Raw genomic sequence first — 12222 nt, 5'->3', positions numbered from 1 at the left:
GTGTAGGAGAGTTCCAGTTGTTCTGTGTCCTCTCCAGCACTTGGTGTTACCACGTTCTTTTTTTTTTTTTTTGAGGTATAATTGACATATAACATTATATTAGCTTCAAGTGTACAACATAATGATTCAATATTTGTATATGTTGAGAAATGGTCATCACAATAAGTCTAGTTAACATCGTCACCGTACATAGTTACAAAACTTTTTTTTCTTGCAATGAGATCTTTTAAGATCTACTCTCTTAGCAACTTTCAAATATGCAACACAGTATTATTAACTAATCATCATGCTGTACATTACATCTCCATGTTATTTTATAAGTGGAAGTTTGTTCTTTTTTCTTCACTGTAGCCATCCTAACAGGTATGTGGTAGTATTTCATTATGCTAATTTGCAATTAGCTAATAACTAATGATGTTGAGCATCTTTTTATTGCTTATTTGCCATATGTATACCTTCTTGGGTGAAATGTCTACAACTTTTGCCCATTTTTAAAAATGAATCGTTGGTTTATTATTACTTATTACTGAATTTTGAGGGTTCTTTATATATTCTGGATAAAAGTCCAGATATTCAACGTGATTTGCAAATACTTTCTCCCAGTTTATGGCTTGATTTTTCATACCCTTAACAGTGTCTTTCAAAGAGCAGAAGTTCTTAATTTTTATAAAGTCCAATTTATCGCCTTTTTTTCTCTTATGGATCATGATTTAGTGTTGTATGTAAGAAATATTTGCCTAACCACGGTCAGAAAGATTTTTCCTATTTTCTTCCAGAATTTTTATAGTTTTAGATTTTACATTTAGGTCTATGATTCATTTTGAGTTAATTTTTGTATACAGTGTGAGGTAGTGTCTCAGTCAGTTCAGGCTGCTATAACAGAATACTGTTGGGTATTGGGTTGCTTAAACAACAAAAATTTATTTCTCACAGTTCTGGAGGTTGGGAAGTCCTCCAGGGTGCCAGCATGATTGGGTTCCGGCAAGAGCCCCCTTCCTGGTTTGCAGATGGCTACCTTTTCGCTGTGTCTTCACATAGTGGAGAAAGAGAGCTCTAGTCTCTCTCTTCTTGTAAGGATACTATTCCCATCATGGGGGCTCCACCCTCGTGACTTCATCTAAACCTAATTGCATCCCAAAGACTTCACCTCCCAATACCATCCCATTGTGGGTTAGGCTTTCACTATATGAATTTTGAGAAGACACAAACATGCAATCCATAACAAGTAGTGATCAAAGTTCCTTTTTTTAAAAAATTTTTTGCATATGTATATCCCAAGATTCCTTTCTTTTTTCTTTTTCTGGCATATGTATATTCAATTATTACAGCAACACTGGTTGAAAAGAGTTTACTTTCTCTATGGAATTACTTTGCACCATTGTTGAAAGTCAATGGGTCATATATGTGTGGGTGTATTTCTAGATTCTATATTCTGCTCCATTTATCTATATGCCTATCCTTTCACTAATACCACACTGCCTTGATTACTGTAGCTTTATGTTAAGTCTTGAAATTAGGTAGTGAGAGTTATTCAATTTCACTCTACTTTTTCAAAATTGTTTTGGCTATTCTAATTTTTTTTTGTTTTTCATGTAGATTTTAGAATAAGCTTGTCCTGCTGTGATTTTGCTTGGAACTACCATTAATCTATAGATAAATTTGGGAAGAATTAACATTTTAGCAATGTTGACTCTTTCAATTCGTGAACACATTATATCTCTATGTTTATTTAGGCCTTCTTTGATTCCTTCCATCGGTGTTCTATAGTGTTCAGTGTACAGATATTTCACATTTTGTTAGATTTATGCCTAAGTACTTCAAGCATTCATTCTATTGTAAATGGTATTTTAAGTTTTTCTATTTCTTTGGTTTTTTTTTTTTTTTTTTTTTTGGTGAGGAAGATTGTTCCTGAGCAAACATCTGTGCCAATCTTCCTCTACTTTGTATGTGGGATGCCACCACAGCATGGTTTGATGAGCAGTGTGTAGGTCCGCACCCAGGATCTGAACCTGTGAACCCCAAGCCACCAAAGCAGAGTGTGTGAACTTAACCACTACACCACCAGGCCAACCCTCAATTTCTAATTGTTAATTGTTAGTAAACAGAAATACAATTGATTTTTGCATATTGACCTTGTGTCTTGTGACCTTGCTAAACTCATTTATTAGTTCTAGTAGTTTTTGCAGGTTATTTGGGATTTTCCACATATATAATCATGTCATCTGCAAATAGACAGCTTTATATCTTCCATTCCCATCTTTATGCTTTTATTACCTTTTGTTGCCTTATTGTATCGGCTATAACCTCTAGTATGATGCTGAATAGGAAGGGTGACAGCAGGCAGCAGACATACTTACCTTGTTCTCAATTCTACAGTAAAATAATTAAGTGTGATGTTAGCTGTTTTGTTTTTTAAAGATGCCCTTTCTCAGATTGAGAAATATGAGATTTTTACTCTTAGTTTACTGAGGAATAGGAACTTCTATTCCTAGTTTACTGAGATGATTTTAAAATCAGGAATGATACTGAATTTTTTCAATAGCTTTTGCTGCATCTATGAATGATCATGTTTCTTTGTTTATAGTCTCTTGATACTGTGAATTATAGTGACTGATTTTTGAATGCTGAGCCAGCCTTGAATTTCCAGAATAAACTCCACTTAGTCATAATATATTATCCTTTCTACATATCGTTGGATTCAGTTATCAAAGTGGAATTTTTACATGTATGTTAATGAGAGATATTAGTCTGTGTTTTTCTTTCTTGTAATGTCTAGTTTTAGTATCAGAATAATACTTGCCTCAAAGAAAAAATTGGGATGTTTTCCCACCTGTTCTATTTTCTGGATGAGTTTGTGTAGAACTGGCATAATTTCTTCCTTAAATGTTTGGTTAATTCACCAGTGAAGCCATATTGCCTGGAGATTTCATTGTGGTAAGATTTTTAATTTAATTTCTTTAATGATGATAGGGGCTACTCAGGCTAGCTAGCTCTTGAGTATGCTTTAGTGATAGACTGTATCTTTCAAGGAATTTGCCCTTTCCATGTAAATTGTCAAATTTATTGTCTTAATATTTATTATTTATTAATATTTTCTTATTATATTTTTTATTTTGAAATAATTATAGATTCACAGGAGGTTTCAAAGAAATATACAGGATAGTCCCCTGCACCCTTCTCTGAGCCTTTCCAAATGGTAACATCTTGTCCAACTCGAGTACACCATCAAAACCAAAAAATTGACATTGGCACTATCAACAGAGCTTATTCAGACTTTACCAGTTATATGTGCACTCATTTGTATGTGCGTGTGTATAGTTCTATGCAATTTTATCATATGTGTAGCCTTGCATAACCACTACCACAATCAAGATTCTCAACTGTACCATTGCACACAACTCCTTTGTGTTACCCTTATATAGCCACAACCATTCCATCCCACCCATCTCTAAACGCTGGCAATGACAAATCTGTTCCACATGTCTATAATTTTGTTATTTCATGAATGTTACCTAAATCAAATCCTGTAGCATGTATCCTTCTGAGATTGGCTTTTTCACTCCGTATAATTTACTTGAGGTTTATCCAAGTTGTTGCATGTGTTAATAGTTCCTTCCTTTTCATTGCTGAGTAGTATTCCATGGTATCGAAAAAGAGAGAGAGAGAGACAGAAAGATAGTTTGGTTCACCATTCACTCACCAAAGGACTATTGTGTAATTCCTGGTTTTTGGCTATTATGAATAAAGCTACTTTGATCATTCATGTACAACTTCCTGTGTGAAAATAAGTCTTTATCTCTCTGGGATAATTGCTCAAGAGCGAAATTGCTGAGTCATGTGGTAAGTCCCTTTTTAGTTTTGAGGGGAACTGTCAAAATATTTTCCAGAGTGACTGTACCATTTTACATTCCCACCGCCAATGTATGAGTGATCCAGTTTCTCCACATCCTCACTTGCGTTGGTGTTATCACTATGTTTTATCTTAGCCATTCTGATAAGTTTGTAGTGCTAGCTCATTGCATCTTTAATTTGCATTTCTCTAATGGCTAATGGTGTTGAACGTCATTTCCCGTGTTTATTTGCCATCTATATATCTTCTTGGTGAAATGTCTGTGCATGTCTTCTGTTCGTTTTCTAATTAGATAATTTTTTTTTTAATGTTGAGTTTTGAGAGGTTTACATATATTCTACATATAAGACATTTGCCAGATATGTGACATGCAAATCCATTTAACAGTCTTTGGCCAGGCAAAAGTTTTAAGTTTTGATGAGGCCCAGTTTATCAATGTTCCCTCTTATGGGTAGTGCTATTGGTGTCTAAGAACTCTTTTCCTAGTCCTAGGTCCCAAAGATTTTCTGTGTGTTTTTCTAAAAATTTAATTAAGCTTCCATTTTAATCATTTTAATTTTCTGCTCCTGTATCCAGTTAGGCCTTTACTATTATCTAGATAATTTAGAGTGTTTTTTACTTTCTTGAATTATATTTATGACCTTCCATTTCAACACAATCATTTCCCAAGAGTCCTCTTATATAGGCATAGGATTTCATTTTTGAAAGATCAAAAATGATTTTTCAAAAGATTGGCCATTGGGTGATTTTTCTTAATCCACAGGACTTAGTCCCTCTCTTGGTGTATTTACAGCTTAATAAATGAGGTGATGTCCCTGGAGGGCCAAATTGAAAAGCTGGAGTCACATCAGGACCTTGACCCTGAGCAGGGGGCAAACATCGAGGTAAGCTGAAGGCTTGGGAAAGACAATCTGGGAGATTGTGGGGACTCTGCCACCTCTTCCCACCCCTTCTGTTATTTAACAGGTCATAACACGAGTTAACACCCATCTTCTGTTGCAAGGAGAAGTGCTCTCTGGTGGTCAGTTCTGAGTACCTTTCGCCTGAGTACCACCACTTCTATTCTCTGACAGCACAAGAAGGCGAGACTTTTCTATTCTACCTAGAAACTCAGTTGGACACATTTGATAGGCTTGTATCTTGATGCCACCTTAAGATAATGATGAGTACATTATGGGAAAACTTCTCTTCTTAATCTTTGTATCCTAGCACAGAGAAGACATCCAGCAAATAAATATTAGTGAAGAACTGCATCCTTAGAATGTAAGACACATATTTGTGTTTGTCTTTGACGGCTTCATGAAGAGTTCCTGTGTTGCTTTTCACAATCTCCAGTTATCCTGTTGTTCTGTCTCCTTGCATTTCTTAGAGACTCTTTTCAGAGAAAGGTTTAATTTTCTCTTTTTTTAAAGACTCAGAATGTTAGAGTTGAAAAGTAGTGACCAACTTTGGACCAGAATCAGACTTCAGAGCCCTGGCTGACAGTTGTTCTGCTCACTGTAACTTCAAACCTTTGAAGAAAAGACTCTAAAAAAAGGAAAAAGTCTGTGTCTATCTACTTCTTTTCATTGAAATTGCCAGCCTCTGCTTTAGCTCAAGCCAAAGAGTTAAAAATTTTTTTTTATTGTGAAATTTTTGTTGTACATTATTGTTTATCAGTCACCATTGTAAGTGCATCCCTCCACCTCTTGTGCCCACTCCCCACCCCCCTGACCCCTGGTAACCACTAAACAGTTCTGTCTGTCCATGTGTTGGTTTATCTTCCACACATGAGTGAAATCATGCACTGTTTGTCTTTCTCTTTCTGGCTTATTTCACTTAACATAATACCCTCCAGGTCCATCCATGTTGTTACAAATGGGACGATTTTGTCTTTTTTTATGGCTGAGTAGTATTCCATGGTATATATATACCATATCTTCTTTATCCAATCATCAGTCGAGGGACACTTGGGTTGCTTCCATGTCTTGGCTATAGTGAATAATGCTGCGATGAACATAGGGGTGCATAAGCCTTTTTGGATTGTTGATTTCAGGTTCGTTGGTAGATACCCAGTAGTGGGATAGCTGGATCATACGATATTTCTATTTTTAATTTTTTAAGGAATCTCCATACTGTTTTCCATAGAGGCTGCACCAGTTTGCATTCTTACCAGCAGTGGATTAGGGTTCCCATTTCTTCACAGCCTCTCCAGCATTTGTTGCTTTTTGTCTTGGTGATTATAGCCATTCTAATGGGTGTAAGGTGATATCTTAGTGTGGTTTTCATTTGCATTTCCCTGATGATTAGTGATGCTGAGCATCTTTTCATGTGCCTATTGGCCATCTGTATATCTTCTTTGGAGAAGTGTCTGTTCATTTTCTCTGCCCATTTTTTTGATTGGGTTGTTTGATTTTTTTGTTATTCAGTTGTGTGAGTTCTTTATATATTATGGAGATTAATCGCTTGTCAGATATATGGTTTGCAAATATTTTTTCCCAGCTGGCGGGTTCCCTATTCATTTTGATCCTGGTTTCACTTGCCTTGTAGAAGCTCTTTAATCTGATGAAGTCCCACTTGTTTATTTTTTCTTTTGTTTCCCTTGTCTGAGTAGACATGGAATTCAAAAGATCCCTTTATGGCTGCTGCTGAGTAGTGTACTATTTTCCTCCAGGAGTTTTATAGTTTCAGGTCTCAGCTTCAGGTCTTTGATCCATTTTGAGTTAATTTTTGTGAATGGCAAAAGAAGATGGTCTACTTTCATTCTTTTGCAAGTGGCTGTCCAGTTGTCCCAGCAAGATTTATTGAAGAGACTTTCCTTTCTCCAGTGTATGTCCTTAGCTCCTTTGTCAAAGATTAGCTGCCCGTAGATATGAGGTTTTATTTCTGGACTTTCAATTTTGTTCCATTGATCTGTGTGTCTGTTTTTGTACCAGTATCATGCTATTTTAATTACTATCGCTTTGTAGTATGTTTTGAAGTCAGGGATTGTGACACCTCCAGTCTTGTTCTTCTTTTTCAGGATTGCTTTAGCTATATGGGGTCTTTTGTTGCCCCATATGAATGCTAGTATTCTTTGTTCTATTTCCGTGAAGAATGTTCTTGGGATTCTGATTGGGATTGCATTGAACCTGTAGATTGCTTTAGGTAGTATGGACATTTTAACTATGTTTATTCTTCCAATCCAAGTACATGGAATATTTTTCCATTTCTTTATGTCATCATTGATCTCACTCAATAATGTCTTATAGTTTTCATTGTATAGGTCTTTCACTTCCTTGGTTAAATTTACTCCTAGATATCTTATTCTTTTTGTTGCAATTGTAAATGGGATTGTCTTCTTGAGTTCTCTTTCTGTTAGTTCATTGCTGGTATATAAAAATGCAACTAATTTCTATAAGCTTATTTTGTACCCTGCTACTTGGCTGTAGTGGTTGATTATTTCTAATAGTTTTCCAATGGATTCTTTAGGGTTTTCTATATATAAGATCATGTAATCTGCAGCGAGAGTTTCACTTCTTCATTGCCTATTTGGATTCCTTTTATTCCTTTTTCTTGCCTAATTGCTCTGGCCAGAACCTCCAGTACTGTGTTGAATAACAGTGACGAGAGTGGGCACCCTTGTCTTGTCCCTGTTTTCAGAGGGATGGCTTTCAGTTTTTCCCCATTGAGTATGATGTTGGCTTTGGGTTTGTCATATATGGCCTTTATTATGCTAAGGTACTTTCCTTCTATACCCATTTTATTGAGAGTTTTTATCATAAATGGATGTTGGATCTTGTCAAAAGCATTCTCTGCATCTATTGAGATGATCGTATGGTTTTTATTCCTCATTTTGTTAATGTGGTGTATCACATTGATTGATTTGTGGATGTTGAACTGTCCCTGTGTCCCTGGTATAAATCCCACTTGATCACGGTGTATGATCTTTTTAATGTATTACTGTATTCGGTTTGCCAATATTTTGCTGAGGATTTTGCATCTATGTTCATCAGGGATATTGGTCTGTAATTTTCCCTCTTAGTATTGTCTTTGCCTGGCTTTGGTATCAGGGTGATATTGGCCTCGTAGAATGCATTGGGAAGTGTTCTATCTTCTTCTATTTTTTGGAATAGTTTCAGACGGATAGGTATTAAGTCTTCTTTGAATGTTTGGTAAAATTCTCCGGAGAAGTCATCTGGTCCTGGACTTTTATTTTTTCGGAGGTTTTTGATTACTGTTTCAATCTCTTTACTTGTGATTGGTCTATTCAGGTTCTCTATTTCTTCTTGATTCAGTTTTGGGAGGCTGTATGAGTCTAGGAATTTATCCGTTTCTTCTAGATTGTCCAATTTGTTGGCATATAGTTTCTCATAGTATTCTCTTATAATCTTTTGTATTTCTGTGGTATCTGTTGTAATTTCTCCTTTTTCATTTCTAATTTTATTTATTTGAGCCTTCTCTCTTTTTTCCTTCGTGAGTCTGGCTAAGGGTTTGTCGATTTTGTTTATCTTCTCAAAGAACCAGCTCTTTGTTTCATTGATCCTTTCTACTGTTTTTTTAACTTCAATTTCATTTATTTCTGCTCTGATTTTTATTATTTCCCTCCTTCTGCTGACTTTAGGCTTTGTTTGTTCTTCTTTTTCTACTTCTGTTAGGCCTAGTTTGAGGTTGCCTATTTGGGCTTTTTATTGTTTGTTAAGGCAGGCCTGTATTGCTATGAGTTTCCCTCTCAGGACTGCTTTTGCTGCATCCCGTATGCATTGGTATGGTGTATTTTCATTGTCATTTGTCGCCAGATATGCTTTGACTTCTCCTTTAATTTCCTCAATGATCCGTTAGTTGTTTAGTAGCATCTTGTTGAGTCTCTACAGCTTTGTCACTTTCCTGGTTTTTTCCTTGTAGTTGATTTCTAACTTCATGGCATTATGGTCTGAAAAGATGCTTGTTATGATTTCAATCTTCCCAAATTTATATAGGTATGCCTTGTTTCCCAACATATGGTCTATTCCTGAGAATGTTCCATGCATGCTTGAGAAGAATGTGTAATCTGCTGTGTTTGGATGGAGTGCTCTGTCTATGTCTATTAAGTCCATCTCATCTAGTTTTTTGTTTAGGTCCATTATTTCCTTACTTATTTTCTGTCTGGATGATCTGTCCATTGATGAGAGTGGGGTGTTAAGATCCCCTACTATTATTGTGTTGTTGTTAATATCTCCTTTTAGGTTTGTTAATGGTTGCTTTATGTACCTTGGTGCTCCTATATTGGGTGCATATATGTTTAAAAGTGATATGTCTTCTTGGTGGAGTGGCCCTTTTATCATTATATAATGCCCCTCCTTGTCTCTCATTATCTGTTTTATCTTGAAGTCAACTTTGTCTGATATAAGTATAGCAACACCTGTTTTCTTTTGTTTGCCATCAGCTTGGAGTATTGTCTTCCATCCTTTCACTCTGAGCCTGTGTTTGTCTTTAGAGCTGAGATGTATTTCCTGGAGGCAGCATATTGTTGGGTTTGTTTTTTAATCCATCCCACCACTCTGTGTCTTTTGATTGGAGAGTTCAGTCCATCTACATTTAGGGTAATTATTGATATATGGGGGCTTGTTGTTGTTATTTTATCTCTCTTTTACTGGTTCTTTTGCATTTCTTTTGTTTCTCATCCAATGTATTTTGGACTACCAAACATATAGTTTGGTAGTTCTGTATGGGGGTTCTCTTAGTTTTCTCTTTCTTTATCGTGTGTGATTCTGTTCTGATTATTTGGTTAGTGGTTACCATGAGGTTTGTATAAAAAATCTTGTGGATGTGATAGCCCATGTTTTGATGACCTCTTATTCCCTTAGCCTAAGTCGATTCGATCTCTTTCCTCTTCCCCTTCTAAGCAATTGTTGTCACATCTTATTTCTTCTTTTGTTGTGAATTTGTGTTTAACATGATGAGGTTATATTTATGCTCGGTGCTTACCTTCCCTTGATCTTTGGTTTTATAATTAAGTGTTTGCTAATCTATTTTGATAAAGGACTGCAATGTTTCCGTTTTTTTCGAGCTATTTTCCTCCTTGTTCAAAACTTTGAATCCCCTTTCTCTTTTTTTCCTCAAGCATGAGGGCCTTCTTGAGCACTTCTTGTAGTGGGGGCTTGTGGCAATGAACTCCCTTAGCTTTTGTTTATCTGGGATAGTTATTATTTCTCCATCATATCTGAAGGATATTTTTGCTGGATAGAGTATTCTTGGCTGAAAGATCTTGTCCTTCATAATTTTGAATATATCATTCCACTCTCTCCTAGCCTGTAAATTTTCTGTCGAGAAATTGGCTGGCAGCCTGATAGGAAATCCTTTGTATGTTATTATTTTTTTTTTGTCTAGCTGCCCTTAATATTTTTTCTTTGTCATTGACTTTTGCCAGCTTTACTACTATATGCCTTGGAGAGGGTATTTTCGTGTTGTTATATTGAGCAGATCTATTTATTTCATTCACTGGTATTTCCAGCTCCTTCCCCAGGTTTGGGAAGTTCTCAGATATTATTTCTTTGAACAAATTCTCTGCTCCTTTTTCTCTCTCTTGTCCCTCTGGAATATCTATAATCCTTATGTTGGATTTCCTAATTGAGTCGGATATTTCTCGGAGAGTTTCTTCATTTCTTTTTAGACTTAGTTCTCTCTCCTCCTCCATCTGGAGCATTTCTGCATTACTGTCCTCAATATTTATAATTCTTTCCTCTGTGTTGTCAGCTCTGATGCTTAAGGCTTCCGGATTTGTCTTTATCGCCTCTATTGTTTTGTTTTTTTGTGTGTGTGAGGAAGACCAGCCCTGTGCTAACATTCGATGCCAATCCTCCTCTTTTTTTCTGAGGAAGACAGGCCCTGGGCTAACATCCGTGCCCATCTTCCTCCACTTTATATGGGATGCCACCACAGCATAGCCTAACAAGCGGTGCGTTGGTGCACTCCCGGGATCTGAACCAGCGAACCCCGGGCCGCCGCAGAGGAGCACACGCACTTAACCGCTTGCGCCACTGGGCCGGCCCCTCCTCTATTCTGTTTTTCATCTCTAAGATTTCTGATTGGTTTTTTCTATAGTTTCAATATCTTTTGTGAAGAAACTCCTGATTTCATTGCATTGTCTGTCTGTGTTTTCTTGTATTTCATTAAGCTTTTTTATGATGGCTATTTTGAATTATCTGTCATTAAGGTTATACATTTCTGTGCTTTCCAGGTTGACTTCTGGGTGCTTGTCATTTTCCTTTTGGTCTGGAGATTTAATATATTTTTGTATGGTGCCTGTCAGTGTTGGCTTACTTTTCCTCAGTGAAAATATATGGTCGCAGTTTCCTCTTGCTGCAGCTGGGTGGGGGTCAAGGGCTGTGTATTCTGGTCTGCCTCAATCCACGGGCACTCTAGTTGGCCCCTGGCTGATCTGAGGTGTGGCTGAGTGGAGGCTTCTGTGGGGGAAGCGTAGGAACAGCTGGAGCTGGAGCGTGGGAACAGCTGAGACTGGAGCACAGCTAGGCCTAAGCAGCTGGGGCTCAGGTGCGGTGGGTTGAAGCAGCTGCAGCTGAAGTGCTGCTGGGCCAAAGAAACACCAGCTGGAGTGCCGCTGGGCCGAAGAAGCTGGAACTGGAGTGCGCTGGGTCAAAGAAGCTGGAACTGGAGTGTGCTGGGCCAAAGAAGGAAGAGCTGGAGCACCACTGGGCCAAAGAAGCTGGAACTGGAGTGTGCCGGGCCGAAGAAGCTGGAACTGGAGCACACTGGGCCAAAGAAGCTGGAACTGGAGTGTGCTGGGCCAAAGAAGCTGGAACTGGAGTGCGCTGGGCCAAAGAAGGAGGAACTGGAGTGCCACTGGGCCAAAGAAGCTGGAACTGGAGTTCGCTGGGCCGGAGAAGAAAGAGCTGGAGTGCCGCTGGGCCAAAGAAGCTGGAACTGGAGTTCGCTGGGCCGGAGAAGGAAGAGCTGGAGTGCACTGGGCCAAAGAAGCTGGAACTGGAGTGTGGTGGGCCAAAGTTGCTGGTGCCAAGTCAGCTGGAGCCTGAGCACAGCCCAAGCTGAAGCCGCTGGAGCCAGGGGGAGTGGGGGCGGTCAAGCCGAAGGAGCTGGGGCCGTGGCACGGGGAAGCCGGGGAAGCTAGGCCTGTGGCTTGGTCCAGCTGGAGCAGCTGGGGCTGTGGTGTGGTAGGGCCTGAGCTGCCACTGCCTCTGGTGTGGGGACACAGGCTTGCCCCGCTGCTGGTCAGGCCCGGGGACCTGGGGGCCCCGGCCTGTGGGGGTGGGGCATAGTCACGTTGCCCCTGCTGGTGGGCCCAGGCACCTGGGGGCCGCTGTCTCTGGGGACGGGGCTGAGCTGAAGCCCTGCTGTGCTGAAGCACCAGTTGGGTGGGCCAGGTTGGGGAGGGGCGCTTACTTTTGCCTCCCCGA

General features: G+C 38.7%; 1 protein-coding gene across 1 annotated transcript in view; it reads left to right on the top strand.

Moving 5' to 3' along the window:
- Nucleotides 1–12222, top strand: part of SMCO2 (single-pass membrane protein with coiled-coil domains 2) — a 42707-nt gene that overhangs the window by 19718 nt on the left and 10767 nt on the right. The window contains exon 7 of the mRNA XM_058557400.1: nucleotides 4644–4734. Within this exon, the coding sequence (XP_058413383.1) occupies nucleotides 4644–4734 (91 nt within the window). The remainder of the gene's footprint in view (nucleotides 1–4643; nucleotides 4735–12222) is intronic.

This window comes from Diceros bicornis, chromosome 17 (assembly GCF_020826845.1).
Source record: "Diceros bicornis minor isolate mBicDic1 chromosome 17, mDicBic1.mat.cur, whole genome shotgun sequence".
Lineage (NCBI taxonomy): Eukaryota > Metazoa > Chordata > Mammalia > Perissodactyla > Rhinocerotidae > Diceros > Diceros bicornis.
Note: the sequence above shows the minus strand (reverse complement) of the source record. Positions and strands in the feature narration are given on the sequence as shown.